Source organism: Mustela lutreola, chromosome 7, assembly GCF_030435805.1.
Source record: "Mustela lutreola isolate mMusLut2 chromosome 7, mMusLut2.pri, whole genome shotgun sequence".
NCBI classification, from domain to species: Eukaryota; Metazoa; Chordata; class Mammalia; order Carnivora; family Mustelidae; genus Mustela; species Mustela lutreola.
Window position 1 is genome coordinate 117,085,976 of NC_081296.1, and position 24,085 is coordinate 117,110,060.

A 24,085-nucleotide genomic window follows, 5' to 3' on the forward strand; every position below is an offset into this window, starting at 1 on the left:
CCATGGCTTTTCACTGCTGGCTTATCTTTGGGTTTGTCATAGGGTGCCACACCTCCTCTCAAGGTTGCTGCTCTGGGCTTTTCCGACAAGCAAGGAGCTTTTGAGTCCACGGTGGAGAAATTTGGGCCCAAGCCTGTGGAAATCCTCCATGCCTGCAAGACCCAGGTGGCCGAGCTGGAGCTGTGGCTGCACCAAGCCAACGTGGCGTTCGAGCCGGAAACGTTAGATGCAGACATGCAGCATGTGGTGGAACAACAGCTGGTAGGGTGCCAGGTAAGGCTCCTGGGTTGGAGTTCATGGCTGGCCGCCTCACCAATCACCTTCCAAGACTGGGTGAAGTTCTCTTAAAGCAACAGTGCGTTTCTTCCTGTTACTCAGACCCCTGTGTTTATCTTGGCCTCAGGTTTTTGTTCTTGGGGTACTTCTTTGAGATTTATGGAAGCAGAGTATTTGGAGAGACCGTAGTGGCTAAGAGCTCCGAATGTAGAATCTGGATCCAGCTCCATCACATTAACTATGAACTTGGGGACCTTAGCTTTCTACCTCATTTTCCTCATGTGGTCAGTTATCTCATAGGACTTTGCAGGGTTCAATGAGATAAGTCACAAAAACCAGTGTCAGGTGTATCAAGTGTATGAGAAGGGCTCAGTGAAGGCTGTTACTTGTATTCATAGTAAGTCCTTAGAACTTCCATTCTTCTGAAGTGAAACCAAATAGCCTGACTTGCAAGATCACAGATACAGCATAAAAGGCCTTTGCTGCCATTTTACTGTGAATGCTCCTACTCTCGCTGGGGGAGTGGCAGGGTGGGGGGCACAGGGGACAGGAAGATAAACCTCCTTGCCTTTAGTCATTTTGAGTAACATTTGCTGCCTCGACCAAAAGGATGGGATCTCTCTGTCCCTCCAGGGAAAAGCTAGAATGATGACCTCACCACAGCATAATCCAGTGTCCCCAGGGGTGGTTAGATCACCCTTGGTCCAATATCTCAGCCTGATTGGCTCATTTGTCTGCCATAGTGGACACCAGGAATGAGGACATCCTCTCAGAGTGCCCCCGTATCACTGGCCCCGCCACAGCGGAACTCCTCCCATGATAGCCCATTGGAGCTGCGGGTAGCCCCTCCTTGGTCATCCCCCTTTCCCCACTAAGGTGCACAACCCTACAGTATCCAATGCCTGCTTCATAGGGTACCCAGTGGATAGGCTGACCTCCTTCCCCAGGAAATCCCCACCTCTGACACCCAAAGTCAGCTCTTGGTAGGGTGGGTTCCCTTAAATACTGGTGCTGCTGCGTGCCTGGTGAGGCCCAGAGGAGTCTGGAAAACACCGTACCACGACACAGAGCAGTGTTGTGCTAAATGGCACCTGAGGTGTTCAAGGTGTTAAGTCTCAGCCACGCAAAGCTCTGCAGGATAGATTTGCCCATTGATTGCTTTGCAGACCGGATGGACCCCATGCTGATTTCCTTGAGCACCACCAGAATCCCCTTCTCATGCCCTTGGAGGGAGATCAAGGATTTGGGGGCTGGCAATGGAAAGACACGACCACAAGGTGGCAATAGCACACAACAGGCTTGCTTTGGGTAACATTTTGGCAGGAGCTCAAGGCCTGGGAAAGTCCCTCTCTCTGTAGGCACCCTTCCAGAGGCTGTGGCAGGGAATAGAGGTGGGGCCATGACCTGGAAGGGAAGGAAAGCAGAGGAACTCCCAGGGAGCAGGGAATCCAGAGGGGCTTGTGTGGTCTAGGTGATGTCAGAGAGCTCCAGAGGGCAGCAGAGGCGAGGGTCTTCCAGACCCCAGAGTTGTGTGTCGACGATAGGGAGCAGAGGTGGGTCCCACTTCAAGTTTGGTGCCAGTAGAATTTGAGCTGATGGTTCTGGCCTGCTGTGAAAAAGTAAGCCCCAGAGGGGTGCCTGGGTGGTTCAGTCATGATCCCAGGGTCCTGGGATTTAGCGCCACATTGGGCTCCCTGCTCAGCAGGAAGCCTGCTGCTTCCTCTCCCACTTCCCCTGCTTGTGTTCCCTCTCTCGCTGTGTCTCTCTCTGTCAAATAAATGAAGTCTTTTTAAAAAAAAATAAGCAACATAGGGACCCAGAGAGGGGCCATCTTTGGCTTATTTGTAGAACATCATGGCACATAAAACTTAATATTGATATATATATAAAGCCTTCCTGTGGAAAACATGAAGTTTCCAGTGGGAACATGTCCAAAGGACAGGAGCAAACAGATCAGTCAAGAAAAAAACTATATTTGGTCATTTAATATTTGAGAAGAAATTGTTCAGCCTTGATTGTTAAGAACATGTGAACCAAAACAGCTGTTGTTTTGTTCCCATGTTGCCTTGGCAAAAATTATATCATCCTGGAAAACTCTGGGTGCACTATTCTGTGATTGTCTCAGTGTTTGGGGAGGTCAGGTATCAGAATATACAATGTCCATCTTATTTGACCTAATAACACCATTACTTTAAATGTACCCTCTGAAAATAACCCAGAAAGAAAAATATTTGTGGCAGTGTTAATGACACATGTGAAGGACTGGAACCAGCTTAAAGGCTTCCCAATAAGGAAGTTAAATGAATCACGGAATATCCACTTGCAGCTAGCAAAGTGGGAATCATGAAGCATATGTCTATAGACACGTGTAAAATTATAAAGTATACCTAAAATAGCTACATGGAAAAAAGGAGCACAAAATTGTAATACACTCTGTAGCCACTGTAAAATCTATGATTACATGTTAAGTGTAGAGGAGTCTGTAGAGGATACAGGTAGTTTGCTTGGATAATGGAGTTACAAGGATACATTCTTTGAAAATTTTGGTTTTGTTCTTACAGATTTTGTTTATTAGAGAGAGAGAGAGAACGAACAGGGGGGAGGGGTAGAGGCAGAGGGAGAAGCAGACTCCCCGCTGAGCAGGGAGCCCAATTCGGGGCTTGACCCCAGGATCCTGGGATCATGACCTGAGCTGAAGGCAGACGCTTAAGGACTGAGCCACCCAAGTGCCCGTGTTTTTTGCTTTTTTGAGATTTCTTTAAGTAATGTATACAGCTACTGTGGGGCTCAAACTCATAACCCCAAGATCAGGAGTCACATGTTCTGCCCACTGAGCCCCCCAGGCACCCCTGAAAATGTGTTTTAAGCATAGTGTCTCCTTCAGTTTCTCTCAAAGAGCGGAACTTGTTCCTAGTCGAGCAAGTTTTAGCGCACACAACCCCAGTGCTGAAGTGGGACTCCAAATGCTGCTATTGCTTGGTGTGTACTCAGCCAGTTGGCGTGACCGCTTGGGCTACAAAGTCCCAGAGGAGGGCTGGCTCAACCTGTTGGGGAAGAATACAGTGACGGTGACTTACAGGGAAACTTACTTCATCTAGCGGATTTATTTTTAGATCCGTGTGTAAGTTGGCCAGTTGTATCAATGACTAAGTGTTTTAGGTTCCAAATTACTTCTTCTGTCATCTTCTTCTGATATTTTAGAAGTTTATTTAACTTGAAAAAGAGAAGGGAAGGAACCTTCCAAGGGTTCTGTGAAATTCTTTTGCTATTATTACGACTCGACTCTTGGATTGGAACAGGAAAAGGTTAGGAAAGTTTGGGATGGGGGGAGGCGTGGAAAAATAATAGCATAGACTGTGTGTCAAGCACTGGCCAGAGTGCATGGACTTTAACTCCTATTTCCTCCGAGTAACCCTAGAAGGTAAGTTCTGTTAGTACCCCCATTTTGCAGATGACCTGAAGGCACATTCATGCACGGTAAGGTGTTCAGGTTTACCCAGCTGCTAAGTGGGATCTGAACTCAGTCGACTTCCAGTGTCTGTGTTTTTGTTTTTGTTCTAAGTTTGTTTGTTTGTTCATCTAAGTAATTTCTGTATCTAACATGGGACTCGCACTCACTACAAGAGTCACGTGCTCTTCTGACTGAGCCAACCAGTGTCTGTTCTTAACCACTGTGCTATGCTGGTTACATTCAACTGTATTTTCTAAAGGGATTATAGAGTCACTGATTTTAGATTATTTTGGAGGGTGACATCTGTAGTTTGAGATTGGTTTGGTTGTACCCCCGTCCGAAAGCTCAAGAATTACGTGGAAATTGTTGTTGCTTTCCCAAGGTCCCTTCTAATCTGTGGTTCTGATACTTATCACATATACTAGGTAGACAGAGGGAATCTAGCTCATTTTAGAGTGTAATGCTTGTTCAAGACCAAAACCATGAACACTCCAGTGACTGTGTTTCCTAGGCCATGCTAACAGAGATCGAGCACAAGGTCGCCTCCCTGCTGGAGAGCTGCAAAGATCGAGGGCCGGGAGACAGTGGGGCCACTCAGCAGGAGGCTGAAGCTCTGTCTGTGAAACTAAAGACTGTGAAGTGCAATTTGGAAAAAGTCCAGATCATGCTTCAGGAGAAACACAGCGAAGACCAGGTAAAACACGGCCACATGCAGGGGTGTGGGGGTGGATGATATGGGACAGCTACCAGGAAGGAGTCTGGCAGAGGTGGTGAAACGGCTACTGAAGAATTCCACGGAGTACGGAAGATGGAGCCTTTTTTTTTTTTTTTAAACAGAGAGAGAGAGATCACAAGTAGGCAGAGAGGCAGGCAGAGAGAGAGGGGGAAGCAGGATCCCCGCTGAGCAGAGTGCCCGATGTGGGGCTCGATCCCAGGACCTTGAGATCATGACCTGAGCTGAAGGCAGAGGCTTTAACCCACTGAGCCACCCAGGCGCCCCAAGATGGAGCCTCTTAAAGCTAGAAGGGATGGCCATGTTGACTCTTGTTCCTGGTCCCATTTTACCTTGTGGTTTTCCTACCTGGGCTGCTGTTGGTGACAGTGTAGGTTTGGTTTGGGTTGGTTTGATTGGTTGGATGGTTCTTGCTAGTAATGAGGCAGTGGAAGCCTTCTTCTTAAAGGAAGGGTAAGTTTTAAAGAAAATTTGTGATTCTGGTTGACTGGAAAATAAAGCTCTTAAGAAGATTAAGATTTGATATCAGGAATTTAAAATGTGTTTCCACGGTCCTTCTTGTTACTCATTTACAAATATATATGCTGATCAAAGTATCCTACAGTTACAGTGTTCTTGAGACTTTGAAAAGACTTCTGTGTTTATAAATGCAGATACACATCTATGAGTAGGGTCTTACTATGTGAGAGTTGTGTCTGTACTTAGGAGATGGTGGTTCCCACTCAGAGAACTTACAGTCACAGAAATAAGATTGGCTGGATATACACAGGCTTCAAAGTTCTCCTTTCATCCTCCTGTGTTCTCTCTTTTTAAACAAAGATTCTGGACATAAGGGAAGTTTGAATGCATAAGCATAACTATCTTTTGGTTTTTTGTTTTTGGTTTTTTTTTTTTACTTTGTTCTTAAAACAGAAAAGCAATACATTTCCTGGCTTTTAGTAATTCATTGGATGAATTACACTGAGGAAACAGGAGGACCACATCATCAAATACAATGGTTTTTTGCAGTTGTTTTGAAATAAGTACATGAAATCATAGCATATAATTACAGTAAATACGAAAATACAGTCACTTACTTTATATAAAACTTGTCCATCATGTAGTCTCATTATTAGAACTGAAATAAAGTGAGTCTTTTTTTTTTTTTAAATACCCCACCATCATAAAATTTTTTGCAGCATTCTGCCATTCTAAAGAGACCTTCAGAGCATCAAAACGATCTCCAACCAGATAACCTTTCTGCATTTGAATCTATTGTAACCGAAAGGCCACAGTTCGGCAGACAAAGAGATTTCCAGCAGCAACAGGTAATTGCAGATAGAAGGATAGGAATAAAGCTTTGCATGGACTCTTCCTTTGAACTAAGTACCAAACTGCCATTGGGGTGTTTTCTTATGTGCCTGGATGGAAAGTGTGGTATCCAGGTGTTACTGCGTATTGAGCGTGTGCGGTATGGGCTGCTTTGCTTTCGTCTTCTGCAGGTGGGGGCTCTGACTTTGCTACTTCATTAACTTGCACCTTATTTCAAACTAAGCAAATACCTTCAAGGTGAACTTGCTTCTGTAACTGTAACATCTCTCCCCCTATTGTTTCCAAATGTGTTGACATACTTTGGGGAATATTCCACGTGTGTAATATGTATTGTATATATATTTGGTCATTCTGTGAACATTTTAAGTAGGTTTTTGAGACGTAAAAGTTAATGAGAATAAGCAAGCAAGAAAAGGAAGTAGTAACTAATAATTGAGGAAGTGGCTCAGAATGAGATCTCAACAGAAGAAACCACTGACCACTAATTGAAAACTTTGGACCATTTGAATCTCCCCCAATTGTAGGTTCTGGAGTTAAAACCAATGGAACAGAAAGATTTCATCAAACTCATCGAAAATAATGCCAAGAAAATGTGGCCCCAGCATTGCCAACCTGGTAAAGATACAACTCAGCAGTCATCTGAAAGGTAAAACATTTTTAGAGTTGGACGTTCAGCAACTTCTATGGGTGGGAGAGTTAAGAGCATTTCTTTTTTTTTTTTTTTAAAGATTTTATTTATTTATTTGAGAGACAGACAGTGAGAAAGAGCATGAGCAAGGAGAAGGTCAGAGGGCGAAGCAGACTCCCCATGAAGCTGGGAGCCTGATGTGGGACTCGATCCCAGGACTCCGGGATCATGACCTGAGCTGAAGGCAGTCGTCCAACCAACTGCGCCACCCAGGCATCCCAAGAGCATTTCTTTTTAAATCACTTGTAAAACACTGCTGAATGTAATAAAATTTCTGTATGTTGATGATCCTTTTCACCTTTTTATTTTTCTTTAACAGCATTCGGGCATCAAACCCTGAAAACGATGCTCCAGACTCTGTCTTGTCAGCTCAGGGCCACAGTGGGGATAAGTGGCAATATTTACATCACGAACTCTCATCAAAACTCGGGCTCCCGCTACCTAAGCAGGTGCAGCCTCAGGTCAGTACATGCCTACACAGTATAACTAATAAGCACGTTGATCTTTGAAAATGCAACAAACATTCATCACATACACATCTCCCTTCTGTATTACGTAGTCCTTTATTTACAGAAAGCGAAGAATTCAAGTGCATTTTTCATTTGACTCACCCCTTTTCGCCCTCCTGGAAATCCTGCAGTAAAGGCCACTCCTTCATGCTTCTGTGGCACCCCGAGCTTCCCTAATCACGGCTCTTAGCGTCCTGTGTGCCTGTTGCTTTGTCTGTGTTTCCCATTGGGTGGTATGCCCGCCTGGTTCACATGATCAAATCGCAGTTTCGATATGTTAAATGAATAAAGGAATGAATAATAGAAGTTTTAAAAAAAAAAAAAAAAACACTGTAAAAACAGCGCTGTATTACTGTCATCCCTTTATCAAGAGCTAATTTGCATTCTGGTGTACCAGCCCCCGTTGCCAGCGGTACCTGCATTCCACCAGCACGCGCTCTTACTGCCTTGGCAGGTTTTATTCGGACCACTCCAGCTGCGGCTGGATTTCTGTCTAACCAGGGAGCCCATGAGCAGAATAGCCCTGTTGCTCACAGCAGTCAAGCTCTTCTGCCTTCAGCTTTGCCCTCATGCTGCCCAGGCAGATGTGACCAGTCCTTTTCCCAGTTCTCCAGTCTGGTGGGAACTTTTCAGCTGTAGTCTCCCGAGAACCTTCTGTAACCTGTTAAGGTTGAATTAAACCAAGACTGCTTCAGTCTCGGTTTCTCCTTGTCACACACACCGTAACACGTATGTGGTTCTCTTTCCAAAGTAGAACGTCCTCAAGAGTTCTTTCCCCCAAGCAGAGTCAGATACTGCCGCACCGTGAGCTTCGCCCTTACTCATGTTCCAGTCTGAAACTTTCTCTCTGCTAAAATCGCAGCGCATTTTTAATACTTAACTTCTCGGTAATAATTCAGGAGGCAGATATGTCCCTGGAGGTGACTGTGCTGTATTCCAAGAGTTGGCTGTATACCGGGGGCCCCCCCTAAATGGGAAGAGAAACAGCTCACCTCATCACGTGAGGGGTATTGCTACTAAATTGAAAGATTAATGATTAATGATTGTACTCCGTTTTTCAAGGGATGCTTTATTTCCCCCCATTTTGATACCTAAATGGATCCTCAAGTGTCTAAGTAGCTTTTCATGACCTTTCAAACCTGTCCACAATATTTAAGATTTAACTGTTTTGTCTGACAGGTGACAAGGTAGCAGAAAGCCTGATGTGACAGTAACACGTGAAGGCCATTTTGCTGTTTTCTGTTAACATCGCCAGGATCTCAAATTGTAACAAGGCTCCCCTTTTTCATATAGGTTGCCACAAATATGAGTGTTCTGCCCAGTGTGAGTGTGTATAACTTTAGATACCCCACAACTGAAGAATTGAAAACATACACCATACAGCTGGAAGACCTGCGTCAAGAAGCCAGTAATCTGCAGACCCAGGTAGCAACGTCACATGTATTTTCCTCATGGCTGTATCAAAGAAAGGAAATGGGACGCTGTGAATTAGTCAGAATTGTCTTTATTGAATAAACAGTAGACTCATAATGGAGTGGATCCTAGAATTGCAAATAGAATCTCTTTCCAGCTCACATTTGGTAGTGGCTGCCTAATCATTGTGTACAAAGGCTTCTGAACCCACGTCCAGGATTGCCAGGAACAAGCAGCATTGTGTTTTTGTTGTTGTTGTTGTTTTAAGATATATTTGTTTATTTTAGCGATAGAGAAAGAGAGTGGGGGAGGGACAAGCCGACTCTGTACTGAGCACAGAGCCCGACATGGGGCTCCGTCCCAAGGACTCTTGAGATCATGACCTGAGGCCAAATCAAGTGGATGCTTAACCAACTGTGCCCCCCAGGTGCCCCCAACCAGGATGATTGTTGATTAGTATTGTCTGCAGCAGTGCTCTGTGATTGGAAGGGGGAGGAAGAAGGGGAGTATTGACAAGATTTACAACCTTGACTAGATTTAATGTTGAAATGGTATGCTGGGTCGTGTGCGGTTTCCACCAGAGAAGATGGTAGGAACCAGAGCCCACATGGGGCTCATTCGAGCTTTGGCTTGCGTCTAAATTACTTGTAACTGGTCAAGAATTCAAGGTGATAATGGGTTAAGAGAAAGAGGTGGCTGCAGCAGCTTATACTAAAACATAAGGAGATCTGTGGCTCCCGAACTCACCAGAGCACCATGGCACCACCCTAGGTCCCCCCCTTGGAGTCGTACTTCTTCATCTTCATTTTAGTTATTTGTTCTTCTACCTACTTCAGGAAGTTTTCAAAACAACCACATTTAAAACAGTGTAACTTGTGGGGCACCTGGGTGGCTCAGTGCTTTAAAGCCTCTGCCTTCGGCTCAGGTCATGATCCCAGGGTCCTGAGATCGAGCCCTGCGTCGGGCTCTCTGCTCAGTGGGGAGCCTGCTTCCCTTCCTCTCTCTCTCTCTCTGCCTGCCTCTCTGCCTACTTGTGATCTCTGTCCAATTAAAAAAAAAAAAAATCTTAAAAAAAAAGTGTAACTTGTAATCTTCAACAGAAATCAGGGAAAATTTAGGCATAGGAAAGTAAAATCCTAATGATTTTACTTTTTCTTTTTTCCTCCTGATTCAGGAAAACCTGACAGAAGAAACATACATAAATTTGGATAAAAAGTTATTTGAGCTCTTTCTGACCCTCAGTCAGTGCCTTGGCAGTGTGGAGGAGACACTGCAGACACCTGGGCTCTTCAGAGGGGATGTCTGTGCACAGCAGGTGCACTATGAGGTAGGGAATTTCCAGCAAGCCCAGTGCCGGCCCATTGCTGCAGGCAGCCCACCATTTAAGCCCAAGAAGAAGCCTTTTAAGATTAGAGTCCATTCCCTGTGTCTTCCTTCCTCTCTTCGCAGACGCTGGCTCTTGAGTTGAAAAAACTTTACTTAGCTATGGGTGACAAAAAGAATGACCTTGTGAAAGCCATGGCCTGGCCCGGGAGCAACACCAGTTTGTTTCTTGAATGTTTCAACAACCTCCAAGTCTACCTGGAGCACACCCAGGCCACAGCCACTGCTAAAAGCAAGTCCCTGAAAGCTGGCCTGGACTATAACCGCAGTTACCAGGTACGGAGCTAGGCACTTGGCTTTCTTTGGCACTGTTTTAGGTTAATTTCCGTGAATTCCATCATTCTTGGTGGCATTTGTGAATAGGGATTGTTGACGGTCTCTCTGGGAGGGTTTCTAGGTTAGTTCCTGCTGCACGTGGTTGGAGACCGTTTATTTGAAAGCGAGGTCCTTCCCAGAGTTGCGGTATGAATTTGTTAGGTCGACCTAACACAGCTTCTTTCCTGTGTTACACTTAGCTGTTAATGAGCGTCATACAGGAGGATTCTAGGTACCAGGGAGCCATTAAAGTTTTTGAGCAAAGGAAGGACAGTCTGTGTGTGTTTCAGGTAGATTCATCTGGCTCTTGTCTTTTGTGGCTTGAAGGGGAGACTTGAGGCAACAGACGATTTTACTAGCTTCCTAACTAGAGACGATTTTAGTGGCTTCCTAACTAGAGGAAAAGAAGTGAAACACAACACCATTTACGAAGGGGTCTCGCCCATAAAATCAAACCTCAGTCTGATGAGGCCTCTCGAATCCAAGTAAAAGAGACCCAAGGAAAGAAGAGTGTTTGGAGCAGCACAGTGGGAGGGCGGTCAGCCCCATCCAGACGGTGGGAAGCTGTGTAGGAAAAAAGACCTAGTTTTTCCACGATCCCACCCCAAATCCCAGGAACAAAAAAGAGGTGCTTGGAGATGCCTGCTGCTGTTAGCCCATTTCAACCTATTGGACCTCATTTAGATTCCAATTCAAACAAACCAAAAAGAAAAATCACAGGCAATTAGAGAAATGTGAACCTGTTCTGACAGTTAATAGTACTAAGGAATTATTGTTGATCTGTAGTATTTTTAGAGGGAAGACTCTTTTAAAGAGACACTTACACTGATGAAATAAAATGTCTGGGATTTGTTTCAAAAAATCTGAGGGGAGGGAAATCAGGTACAGTCAGGAAAGCTCAGGGGGAGGAGACAGAGCAGAGACCACCGGCTACAAGTCAGTGATTGTTAAAGGTGATGGTGACACGGGGAGTCCTTTATTTTGGTCCATGTTTGAAACTCCTGGTAGCACAAATATTAAAGGACAAGTAAATTTTAAGAAAAGGTACTGAAAGCCAAAATGAGACTCTTAACTGTTTTCCTGAATTTATCTTCCTATGCAGAATGAAATAAAGCGACTGTACGATCAACTTAGTAAATATAAAACATCTTTACAGCAGTCTTTGAATGAAATTAGTGGCCAGAGTATTGATGAACAGCTTCAGGTAATCAAGTCAAAATAGTTAAACCGATCTACCCCGGGAATGAAGAGTTTTGTGCGGAAGCTGTCTTCTAAATCACTTCCTTTGTGAGCATTGGCAAGGCTTAAGTAAATAGATAAAAATGAAAACGATTTATGTGGAACCAGTAAGTTAAAAGAGTAAATTAAACCAACACAAGACCATTGTCCCCTCCCAACTGGGCAGAAGTGTAAGTTTGTGCCATGTCGGTGAGGGTGTTGGGAAAGGAGACCCCTCCTCCTCTCGGGAGGGGCGGTGATCCGTCCCCGTCCGGCTTCTCAGGGTCACTGGGTTATGCACCCACAGCAGTTTCACTTCCTTCATTCACTTAGCAAGTATTCATTGAGCACCTACTATGTTCAGACACCGCTCTAGGCATTGGACTGGCCTTATCCTAAGGAAGACAAGTGCAAAGAAATAAATATGTATATAAATACTCAAGGATGGGCCAGGTAGCACTGCCTGAATCAGAAACCCTTACACAGCCCCAAAGCCATTAAGAGCTGATGGTTACGAAAGCAGTGGGGGGCCTTCCAGTGGCCTACTGTGCGTCAAAGGCTAAGAGGAGTCAGGTGTTGGTGCTGATGAGAAGAGCGGCTGAGAAGCTGCTGGGTGAGGACGCTGGAGGTGCATCAGCGAGTGTGAGGGTGGGCACGGATGCCTCTGCTGGGGTGAGCGTCAGACGGGCTGAGATCAGATCGTCAGCTGGGGCTCTTCGGCAGAAGCAGGAGGTGAGGGAAGAGAAGCGGGACTTTCATGTTTCCCTGATTTTTTTTTTTTTTTTTTTTTTTTGTCTGTGCTGTTTAATTCTTTTAAAATGAATATATGTACCTCTCTGACTCATTAAAGGATTTTACCTTTCTGCGTCGTCTCTCACTTTAGAAGGCAGACGCATGCACAGTGGAGCTGCGGAACTCCGAGAACCGAGTGGCAAAGCTAAGAGACGAAGGGGAGAGGCTTCGTTTACCTTGTGTTTTATTGCAAGAGGTCTACAAACTAGAGGTGTGTCTGAGTGGAAAACATTCAGTCAGGGAATTCCTGTGATTATAAGGAGGAAGACTTGCTTCTTCCATGAAGGGAGTTTAGATTCATTCTCTCATTTGGATTATTTTCATGACTGGATAAAGACGCTTTTTCTTTTCAGGATTTACTTGACAGTATGTGGGGAATCCTGAGAGCCAGGTACACGGAACTGAGCAGCCCTTTCATCACAGAGAGCCAGCAAGATGCCTTGTTACGAGGCATGGCAGAACTCGTGGACATTGGGAAGGAAAAGCTTGCGCACAACCACTTACAGCAAACCAAGAGTAAAGCTGCCTTACAGGCTCAAATACAGAATCACAAGGTAAGACACGGGTCAGATTACCTTTTCATAGACTTTTAAGTCGTTCTGACTTAGCATCCATTTTCTTCCTCGGTGAAATATCCATTGATCATTGGTTCATTCACTCGTCGTTTTGACAGACATCTATTAGAGGGCTCCCAGTACACGAGGAACCCTGCTAACCTCTTAGAACATGATTGAATGGAAACAGACACATTTCCTTACATTCCTGGAACTTTTGGTTGAAAGAGAAGGCATATTTATGAAGGAGTCCTTCAGATAGATTTAAAATTGAGATATGTGCCTTCAGAGCATTTAAGAGGAGAAATTGAATTCAGGAAATTAGGAAAGGCTTTCCTGAGAACTGAGACCACAAGAAATACCTCTGTACCTCCGTACAGAAATGTATACCTAGGGTAAAGCTACAATAACTCTTTCAGTTTTCCACTCATTTATTAAACAGAAACCTCATGATCACAAACTAAACCCCTGTAATAACGTAAGTGGTGATGTAATAAATGTAAGACAGTTCCTGCCTAAAGAAGTCTAGGCTTGTGACAAGTAGACCTTAGTCTAAGAACTTCAGAGGTAAATATTCTATAAAGAATGGAGGGAGAAAGGAGAATACTGTGAATATTCACAGTGTGTTGGGACCTATGCTGGATGCTGTTCTAAACCTTCACTGTATCTTCTTCAAAGAAATAGAAGGTATTCACGTAAGTTCCTCCACTTAGAAGGGGCGGCTGACTATAAGTGGAGGACAACCATGTGAAGCAAAGCCTTCCTCTGTAAAGGTTCTTAAAGTATTAACCTGGGAGTTTTTACATCCCAGGATCCCAAGAGACCTTGTCAACAAATTCCCTTTATTTGTCCATTTCATTAAATAGAAAATCAAGCCATAGTGGAGGAACCTCTGGCTGTTCCGTGTGTGGGCTTCTCAGGCTCACGCATCTATCCCTCCATTTTATTGTCTTGAAATACATCAGCCACATACCTACCTTTCTGTAAAGTTTCTTAAAACTCAGTAACAGATTTAGGATGCTCTCACTGGAAAAATTGAAATTGACTAATAATGTTTGCCCTTTTACATGGACCGTTTTGTGGAAAATGTTACCTACGATGATTTTTCTTCATGATTTGTTAAAATGCCACTAAAGACTAAAGGGTACACAATTTTCTTTTTTCTTGCCTTAAATGTTTCACTCTACATGGCTGTCATGGGATTTGGGATTAAAAAGCAAATATAACTGTATAGAAGGTGGAAGTAATTTGGTCTGTAAGTTCTCACAGTGCAGAAATAAATAAATCTGAAAACCTTGTTCATTTTACAGCTTTTTTTCCGGAAGCTTGTTGCTGACATGCTGTTGATCCGAACATACGCCAATAAAATGCTTCCTTCTTTATTGCAAAAGAAAGAGATGTTTGGGGCAGAACAAATAAAAGAAGTTAAATTACTGGAGGAAAAGTCACACCAGTGTGGAATAAAGCTGCAGAATTTGCTACAGGTGTTTATTTGGGTTATATAAACCTTGTACATAAGCCTGGATATTTGTACATAAGCCCGGATATTTAACTACCGCCTCCCAGTGTCCAGAAACCTCTATTTATCATGAAGCTGGCGTTAAATGGGAACTAACAATGAGGAGTGTGGATGCCTGTTCCAGCTCTGACTGCTACTCCCTGAGTGAAATATTTCTCATACATACATTAGGGAATGACCCAGCATCTTCCCACCTTCTAGGTCTGTGTGCAAATAAAATTGAGAGCACTGTAAGATCCTGAATGAAATCTTCCACATGAAGCTTAGTCAGTGGTTCCAAAACAGCTCTTCCCGAAGAGGACAGGCTGAAGTGCACCCCTGATAGTCTTATCCCAGTTCACAGAAGAAAATTGTTTGCATGAAGTTCTCTCTCAGTTTTAAGGTTTTCTCCTTTAACTTCTTAAACACAGTGGATGGTAGCCCTTTAAGGAAACAACCAAAAAGCAAGGGACTATCCAGCTTTATTATGTGATCATGTTATTTTATGCTAATGAAATGAATTTTCTGACTAGTTTGTCAAATTGATATTTATAGCAGTATCTCATGGTATTAAAAAAAGAGACCCTCTGAGCCCAAAGAGTGCCCCGCATAGCAGAGTGACCCACTACTTCAGTAAATAGGAGAATTAATAAGGGGGTTATTTTTCCAACAGGTAATACTTAGTGTCTATAAGTCAGTTGTCTAGTGTGCTGAGATCCTGATGGTGGGCCTCTGTAGACACAAAGAGAACTAGGATAAGGCAAGACTTGGGCTAAGAAGAGAGTCCTCCCCTGATGAAATGTAAGCCCACATTCCCCCGACAGTGGAATTATGCTCTTAGCAGCACAGTTGGGTAATGGTCAGTGGGCTGGGGGTTGGAGCAGGGAGGAGGGATGTAAGCTTAGAGGAGCCTCTGTTAAGAAGTCAGCCCCTTCCTTTCCAAGTAAACGAAAGGCTCTCTTCCAGCTCTGAAGTCTTCCAGAGGTGTGTATGCCTAGAGTATCCCTTTAACTTAATTATACTAGTCCCTACTTGGTTTGATGAGACAAGCATAAAATGTGCCAACTGGATTTTTTGAAACCGTCTCCACAAAGACAATGGAATGGTTTTGCATTAGACCTTGAGCTCTTGTAAGGGTGGCTTATATCTCTCAGAAACCCCTGGAATCTGTGTTTTAATTTTGTATGGTCTCCTAGTTCATTTTTATTCTTAAGGTTAATTTGGCCATTGTCTAGAACTATTCTAGAAAAGGACTCCCACTGACGTTACATTCTTGATTCTCTAGAAATGGGAAGAATTTGATGAAAACTATACATCTCTTGAAAAGGATCTGGAAATCCTGGTATCTACGTTGCCCTCTGTGAGTTTGGTGGAAGAGACAGAGGAAAGATTAGCAGAAAGGATTTCATTTTACCAGGTAATTTTGCTCCCATCACTTGGTGTTTTCTTTTGCTTTGACCAAATCACTCACCTTTGGAGGTGAGTGGTTTGAATGGAAGTGCATCACACCGCTCACCGTTAGACCTCCACCGGGAAACTGTGGATTGGGCTTCGGGCTGCTCCGTGTAGCCTCAGGTCTGCTTTAGGGTGGAGGTCCTGGGTTTGAGTCCTGGCTCTCGTCTGTCCCTGTGTCACCCTTTTGTCTCCCAAGTCTCTCTTTCTTTATCTGTGGAATGTAGGTAATCGGGCTGGTTCTCCCTGTCTCAGGAGGTGGGTGTCAGTGGGTATGGAAACAAGTTAAAGTACAGAAAGAGCTTTCTAGAGCAGGGGCCTCTAAACCTATATTGGGTTTTCTTCAGCAAAGCCCTGTTGGGACATAGCCCGTGAAAGAGGCAATAATCTGTTCCCTGCCACCAGCATTCTAAAAGGACTTCATACAAAATTTTTCTTGTGCAACATTAAGTAGTATTATCTTCAAAGTCTTTGTGCCTCCAATCTAGATGCCATAGAAAAGAGAGCACCTTAAAACTGCTTTCGAGTGGCACTGAGATCACGACCAAGGTAAAAATGAGTTTTAAGTCTTCTCGACAGAAAACCTAAATCACTTAGTTCTAACTGTGGAATATATGTCGTCAGCATCTGAGCTGTGCGACTGGAGGTGGCACTCAGACGTCCACTTCAGAACTTCAAAAGCAGGTGTGTTGCCTGAGTAGACTCTGGGATAGAAAATGCATAAAGTACTTGGCAGGACCCTGCCCTTCCTCAGAAGCATTTCAACTCCTAGAAGGAACATTTTCCAGAGGCAGTGACGCTGTAGTTGTGCTGGCTAGGTGCCTGGAAAGGGACAATTGATCTCTTTGCCATGTCACTATATTGAGCATAACAGAGATAAATCTGAATCCTCTGGGGGCAGGAAGCTGCTGCTTAATTCTTTGTTAGCCTCAGGATTCGACGTACCCACTGAATAGCTGAGAGAATGCAGGGGAAAACAGCATTTTAAACCTCCTCGTAGAAGACTAATGATTTCCCCAGAAGTGATCGTGTCCCTTCAATTGCAACCTGTGAGGGGCGCCTGCGTGGCTCAGTGGGTTAGGTCAGCTCAGGTCATGATCCCAGGGTCCTGGGATCGAGTCCCATATCTGGCTCTCTGCTCAGCAGGGGGCCTGCTTCCCCCCTCCCCCTGCTTCCCCCCTCCCCCTGCTTCCCCCCTCCCCCTGCTTTTCCACCTCCCCCTGCTTCTCCACCTCCCCCTGCTTTTCCACCTCCTCCTGCTTCTCCACCTACTTGTGATCTCTCTCTGTCAAATAAATTAAAATCTTTAAAATAAATAAATTGCAACCTGTGATTCTGTTAAATTTAGATATTTTTTTAAGTGAAATCGTTCTAAGACTTTTAAATAAATTTGCCAGGCCTAAAAGGCCGATGTCTTGTCAAGCCCATCTCACTTACAGATTTCCTTAGGTCATTCTCGGTCCTCTGCGTCATGGAGAGATTTGTATCTATCAGTAGGCCATGAACCGTGGTGCCTTTGTGGCCCCTGGAGTTGAATGATCCTTGTTAAATGCTGTCTCTGCACCTTATGGGCTGAGTAGCCATCACAGTCTGTCCGGTGTATAAAATGGCATAACTAAAACTTCTCAGGGCTACACTAGGGGTGCCTGGGTGGCTCAGTCAGTTAAGCATCTGCCTTCTGCTCAGGTTATGATCCCAGAGTCCTGGGATGGATCCCCATGTCGGGCTCCCTGTTACAGGGGAGCCTGCTTCTCCCTCTCCTTCTGCCTGCTGCTCCCCCTGCTTGTGCTTGCTCGTTCTCTCAAGGGAATAAATAAAATCTTCTTAAAACAGACAAACAAAAACTTCTCAGAGATACACTAAAGATGAAGGTCTTGCACTAAAGGCTTAGAAAATTAGAATTCTTTTGTTGTTTTTAAGATTTTAAAAAAATTTTTAATATTTTTTGATGTTGTGTTAGTCACCCTACAGTACATCATTAGTTTTTGGTGTAGGGTCCCATGATTCACTGTTCGCGTATAATACCCAGTGCTCCATGCAGTCCATGCTCTCCTTAATACCCACCAGCAGGCTCACCCCTTCCTTCACCACCCCCCCTCCCTCTGAAATCCCCAGTTTGTTTCCAGGAGTCCTTGGTGCCTCGTGGTTTGTCCCCTCGCTTCATTTTTTCTTCCTTCTCCTCCTGTCCTTTGTGCTGTTTTTATGTTCCACAAATAAGTGAAAACATACGGCAATTGACTCTCTCTGCTTAACTTCTTTCATTTAGCATAATCCCCTCCAGTTTCATCCATGTCAGTGCAAATGGTGGGTATTCATCCTTTCTGATGGCTGAGTAATACTCCATTGTATGTATGGACCATGTCTTCTTTATCCATTTGTCTGTTGAAGGGCATCTCAGCTCCTTCCAGTTTGGCTATTGTGGACATTGCTGCTAAGAACACGGGGTGCATATGGCCCTTCTTTTCACTATATCTGTATCTTTAGGGTAAATACCCAGTAGTGCAATTGCTGGGTTAGAGGGTAGCTCTATTTTTAACTTTTTGAGGAACCTCTACATTGTTTAAGAAAATGGCTGCACCAACTTAGATTCCCACCAACAGTGTAAGAGAGTTCCCTTTTCTCCACATCCTCTCCAACATTTGTTTCTTGCCTTGTCAGTTTTTTGCCATTCTAACTGTTGTAAGGTGGTATCTCAGTGTGGTTTTGATTTGAATTTCCCTGATGGTTAATGATGTGGAACATTTTTTTCATGTGTCTGTTAGTCATTCATATGTCGTCTTTGGAGAAGTATCTGTTCCTGTATTCTGCCCACTTTTTGACTTGATTATTTGTGTTTTGTGGTGTTGAGTCTGTAAAGTTCTTTCTAGATCTTGGATACCAGCCCTTTATCTGTAGTGTCTTTTGCAAATACCTTCTCCCACTCCGTGGGTTCCCTCTTTGTTTTGTTGACTGTTTCCTTTGCTGTGCAGAAGGTTTTAATCTTGATGAAGTCCCAAAAGTTCATTTTTGTTTTTGTTTCCCTTGCCTTTGGAGACGTATCTTAAAAGAAGTTGCTGTGGCCGATGTCGAAGAAGTTACTGCCTATATTCTCCTCTAGGATTTTGATGAATTTCTGTCTCACATTCAGGTCTTTCATCCATTTAGAGTTTATCTTTGTGTACGGTGTAAGAGAATGGTCGAGTTTCATTCTTCTACACATAGCTGTCCAATTTTCCCAGCACCACTTATTGAAGAAACTTTTTTCCACTGGGTATTTTTTCCTGCTTTGTCAAAGATTAGTTGACCATAGAGTTGAGGGTCCATTTCACGCAATATGGTGCCCCCAGCTTGTTTTTCTCTTTCAACATTTCCTTGGTGATTCAGGGTCTTTTCTGGTTCCATACAAATTTTAGGATTATTTGTTCACGCACTTTGAAAAATGCCATTGGTATTTTGATAGGGGTGGCATTGAAAGTATAGGTTGCTCTGGGCAGCATGGACATTTTAACCATGTTTATTCTTCTGATCCATGAGCATGGAATGTTTTTGCATCTTTTTGTGTCTTCAGTTTCTTTCATACATATTCTGTAGTTTCTTGAGTATAAATCCTTTATCTCTTTGGTTAGGTTTATTCCATGGTATCTTATGATTTTTGGTGCTTTTAAATGGAATCGACTCCCTAATTTCTCTTTCTACAGTTACATTGTTAGTGTGTAGCAAAGCAACTGATTTCTGTGCATTGATTTTGTATCCTGCCACATTACTGAATTGCTGTATGAGTTCTAGTAATTTGGGGGTTGAGTTTTTTGGGTTTTCCACATAAAGTACCATACCTACAAAGAGAGAGAGTTTGACTTTTTCTTTGCCAATTTAAATACCTTGTATTTCTTTTTGTTGTCTGATTGCTGTTGCTGGGACTTCTAGTACTATGTTAAACAAGAGTGGCAAGAGTGGGCATCCTTGTCCTGTTCCTGATCATAGGGGAAAGGCTCTCAGCTTTTCTCTGTCGAGAATGATATTTGCTATGGGCTTCTCATGGATGGTTTTTATGAATTTGAGGAATGTTCCTTTATCCTGACACTCCAAAGAGTTTTAATCAGGAAAGGATGCTGTATTTATTTTTTAAGCAATCTCTACACCCAATGTGGGGCTTAACCTCATGACCCCGAGATCAGGATTCACACACTTTTCTGACCGAGCCAGCCAGGAGCCCAGGACTTTTTTTTTTTTTTTTAACTAATGTTGGAAGTTTTATTTATGCCTACAGGATCAGGTGGGAAGAGAGGGTTATGGATAGGAGTGGTGGAAAGGGCATTACAAGTAGAATTTTTTTAGTAATTTTTGAAAGTCTTAAGTTAATTGGAAAATAGCCAAAGTAACATTTTGATCAGAATTTTTTTAAGCCGAAATTTAAATAGCTGTCAGGTAAGTGTCATTAGCTGAACCCAGCAGTGCGAGATAATTGCTTTCAGACAGAGTTCTCTTCAGGGGGTCATTGTATTGCAATTCTAAAGATTTTCTTTTCATGAAGTTGGATTAGTGATGTACTGTTTTTAATTTTTCTAAAGTCCTCTTCCTTTTTTCCCTGTTGAATCCTTCCATTTAGAAGACTCTAGAAATGAATTTTTCCCTAGTCTTTGGACCTAAGCAATGATAAAGAAATTTTTTTTTATCCCCTTCAAACCTAGTTGCCATGTAAAGTGCTTACCCGGGCCAGACAGGGGCACAGAAATTTGGAGGCTGGCTGGGGGTGAAGAAGGGGGGACCTGCCACAGGTGAGTGTGGAAGAGAGGGGGCGCTTCTGAAGGAGGCATGGCTACCCAGCTCCAGCCCATCGGTGCCACGTGAGAATCCACATCCCAGTTGCTTGACCTCCCAGTTTTCTCAGAGTCACAGGAAATCCTGATTACTATATTAAATATCCTGATTTTCAGAGATCATCTTCAGGTCACACAAAACTTGTCCGCAAGCTGAACGTGCCCGGTAGACTACCAGTTTGGTTTTTGCTTTTAGGTGGACAAGTTAACTCTTCGGTCTAAAGCTGTAAATTTTTGTTTTCTGTTTGTATGTGTAAGTCTCTAGAACAGAAGAAATGTGCCACAGAAGTGTGTTAGTCAGACACTCTCATCATGAAAGATGATCAGTAAAACATGAGTTGTGTTTCTTCAGCCACATGGCAAGAGCCTTAAGGGTTGGGAGAGTGTTGTTACTCTTTCTTCAGTAGCCTCTACTGGAGGTTTTTGTTTGTTTTTTTAAGATTTTATTTATTTATTTGACACAGAGGGATCACAAGTAGGCAGAGAGAGAGAGAGAGGAGGAAGCAGGCTCCCTGCCAAGCAGAGAGCCCGATGCGGTACTTGATCCCAGGACCCTGAGATCAGGACTTGAGCTGAAGGCAGAGGCTTAACCCACTGAGCCACCCAGGCGCCCCTACTGGAGGTTTTTAATGAGGTATTTGTGAATAGGTTGACTGGCTTCATTTTTCAATAATTCATTCTGTGACTTTACCTTTTTTTTTTTAAGCAAATTAAAAGAAACATCGATGAAAAGCATGCCCGACTTTACCAGACTCTGAATGAAGGCAAACAGCTAGTGGCCTCCGTGAGTTGTCCTGAACTAGAGGGCCAGATTGCAAAGCTAGAAGAGCAGTGGTTGGCCCTAAACAAAAAAATTGACCATGAACTACACAGACTACAAACACTTCTCAAGCATCTGCTCAGGTGTGTTTTCTTAGGGATGGATTAACACTCAGATTTCCACGTGGAGAAAGACCTCAGAGGGATCCTGTGGTCACCCAGATTTTACATGCGGTCTCCCTGTTTCAAGGTTATTTGTCAACAATCTAAAGCTCTTGGATCCCTCTTCTGGGCTCAGTGCGATCTGGGGTCTTTGAGGTTGATTTGCTAGACTCAGGATAATATGTAATCAGCTCTGTGAAAACTAGGAATTATGTTCTAAAGTTATACACGTTGCCTTTATACCATGTCCCTCTTCCCTATTCGCCTCCCAAAGTTCTTAAATTAAAAAATACTAACTTCAGCTAATAGAAAAGTTTCAAAAAGTCTTCAGAATTCTTCGGAGAGTTTTGTTTGGTGGACCTAACCTTGAACTCCTTGAGGAGGGTAAAGAACGTAAAACATTTGAATCTCCTCATCTCTGACTCACAGGGAACTATCTTAACCTAGTTAGTTTAAAGCTTACTAGATGTCCGACAACAGATGAATGGATAAAGAAGATGTGGTGTATATTTTACACACGCGTGCGTGCGCACACACACACACACACACACGAGTATCATGCAGCCATCAAAAATGAAATTTTGCCATTTTCAAGGATGTGGATAGAACTAGAGGCTATTGTGCTGAGCAAAATGAGTCCCTCAGAGAAAGACAATTATCATATGATCTCCCTGGTATGAGGAATTTGAGAAAGAAGACAGAGGATCATAGGGTTAGGGAGGGATAAAGGAAACAAGATGAAACCAGAGAGGGAGACAGTCCATTAGAGACTCTTAATCTCAGGGAACAAACTGAGAGTTGCTGGAGGGGGAGGGGTGGAAGAGATGGGGTGGTGGGGGATGGGCACCGGGGAGGGTGTGTGCTTTGGGGAGTGTTGTGAATTGTGAAAGACTGATGAATCACAGACCTGTACCCCTGAAACAAATACATTATATGTTAATTTAAAAAAAAAAGTTTAAAGCGTTTAAAGTTTAAAACTTAACAAGAGGAGAAGCATTTTGCTTGGATATTTTCCTTCACCTCCAATAAATAAGTTGGTATGGAGCCAAGAACACTTTATTATATAACTTACACAAATGCTGATTATAGTTTTACTATAAACAAATCTGTCGAGAACATTTAATGAATAAAAGTAATTGCTGTCCTTACCCATGGGTTTATTTTTGCATAGCTGTAATAAGAAAATGTCTTAGACTCTAAAAATGCCCATTTTGTTATAGATTAGTCATCAGTCATAGAAGGTGCCAGGAGCATTAGATTTGGGGGATGGGGTATAACAAGGTGTAATCCTTAAAAACATGATTTTCTGAAGAATAGAGCTGATTGGCACAGGAAAACATACAGTAAAATGAGGAAGAAAATAGGACAATGATGCATATCCACCATAAGAGAACATTTCTAATTTTCTTTCTCTCTCACTTTGCTCCTGTTAGTTATAACAGAGATTCGGATCAGTTAACCAAGTGGTTGGAATCTTCTCAGCAAACTCTGAATTACTGGAAAGAACAATCCCTCAATGTGTCTCAGGACTTGGATACAATTAGAAGCAACATAAACAAGTTTTTTGTAAGTTGTAATCAAATATGCTCAGATAATTTTTTTTTTTTAGATTTTATTTATTTATTTGACAGAGATCACAAATACGCAGAGAGGCAGGCAGAGAGAGAGGGGGATGCAGGCTCCCAGCTGAGCAGAGAGCCTGATGCAGGGCTCGATCTAGGACCCTGGGATCATGACCTGAGCCGAAGGCAGGGGCTTTAGCACACTGAGCTACCCAGGCGCCCCTGCTCAGATAATTATTGTCAGAAAGAGCTATCAAGGGGAAATGGCCAGGGTTGATAGTGATGGTCTCCATAATCATTTGTGGATAAAGGATAAGACTTGGGCTAATAGCATTCTTCGTACTTAGAGCTATTTGTTTACGTTGGTCATTTATGTATTTAAAATGATAAAGTAGATTTTTTTTAAAAGATTTTATTTATTTATTAGAGATTAAGAGAGAGAGAGCATGAAAAGGGGGAGGGTCAAAGGGAGAAGCAGACTCCCTGCCAAGAAGGGAGCCCGAAGCGGGACTCCATCCCAGGACTCCAGGATCATGACCTGAGCCAAAGGCAGTCGCTTAACCAACTGAGCCCCCAGGCGCCCCGATAAAGATTTTTAATTGACCCTACAAAATACGTATGAATTTAAAACTTCCTCTGGCATGGGGCATGCTGTATACAGGCAGGAAGTAACTCCCTGCATCCGCCCCCCAAAAAAACTTAACAGAATTATTAACTCATAAATGTTAAAATTAATAAATACATGGTTTTAAATTGTCATACACAGAACTGATACTTCTACTAAAATGTTCTGTGATTTTGAGATTTTTTTTAAAGAAAGCATTACTTTTGTAATACAAGTTTTTCCTTCCCATATTCTTTTCTCTCTTCTCCAATTTCATATTTTGTGGCAGTGATCTCTCACCTTGGTATTAAAATGTAAATATTTTAAAATATACTTGAAAACACCTGTGAAGACAAAGATTTCAGATATTTTCGTTAAAAACTACTTGCATTTAGTTCATCTCATGTGAACTTTGTGTGCCGTTCCTTTTAAAGTTGAAGTGTTTTTTTGTTGTTTTTTTTTTAATATTAAGTCACTCAAGGAGCAGGAATTTGATCTCTTTTGTTCCCTGTCATCCATCTGTCTAATGTCTGGAACAGTGCCTGACACTTAGTAGGAAAAATGTGTGTGTGTGCGTATGTGTGTGTGCTTATGAGGGCATATGTGCAC

General features: G+C 43.0%; 1 protein-coding gene across 13 annotated transcripts in view; it reads left to right on the forward strand.

The window, feature by feature from the left end:
* Window positions 1–24,085, forward strand: part of SYNE2 (spectrin repeat containing nuclear envelope protein 2) — a 328,121-nt gene that overhangs the window by 227,774 nt on the left and 76,262 nt on the right. For all 13 annotated transcript variants that reach the window (XM_059182293.1, XM_059182290.1, XM_059182281.1 and 10 more), the window contains 15 exons: window positions 43–273; window positions 4,239–4,421; window positions 5,639–5,767; window positions 6,296–6,417; window positions 6,779–6,920; window positions 8,262–8,393; window positions 9,556–9,708; window positions 9,831–10,040; window positions 11,182–11,283; window positions 12,181–12,300; window positions 12,443–12,643; window positions 13,954–14,127; window positions 15,427–15,558; window positions 21,096–21,292; window positions 22,744–22,876. In XM_059182293.1, the coding sequence (XP_059038276.1) occupies window positions 43–273; window positions 4,239–4,421; window positions 5,639–5,767; window positions 6,296–6,417; window positions 6,779–6,920; window positions 8,262–8,393; window positions 9,556–9,708; window positions 9,831–10,040; window positions 11,182–11,283; window positions 12,181–12,300; window positions 12,443–12,643; window positions 13,954–14,127; window positions 15,427–15,558; window positions 21,096–21,292; window positions 22,744–22,876 (2,361 nt within the window). The remainder of the gene's footprint in view (window positions 1–42; window positions 274–4,238; window positions 4,422–5,638; window positions 5,768–6,295; window positions 6,418–6,778; window positions 6,921–8,261; window positions 8,394–9,555; window positions 9,709–9,830; window positions 10,041–11,181; window positions 11,284–12,180; window positions 12,301–12,442; window positions 12,644–13,953; window positions 14,128–15,426; window positions 15,559–21,095; window positions 21,293–22,743; window positions 22,877–24,085) is intronic.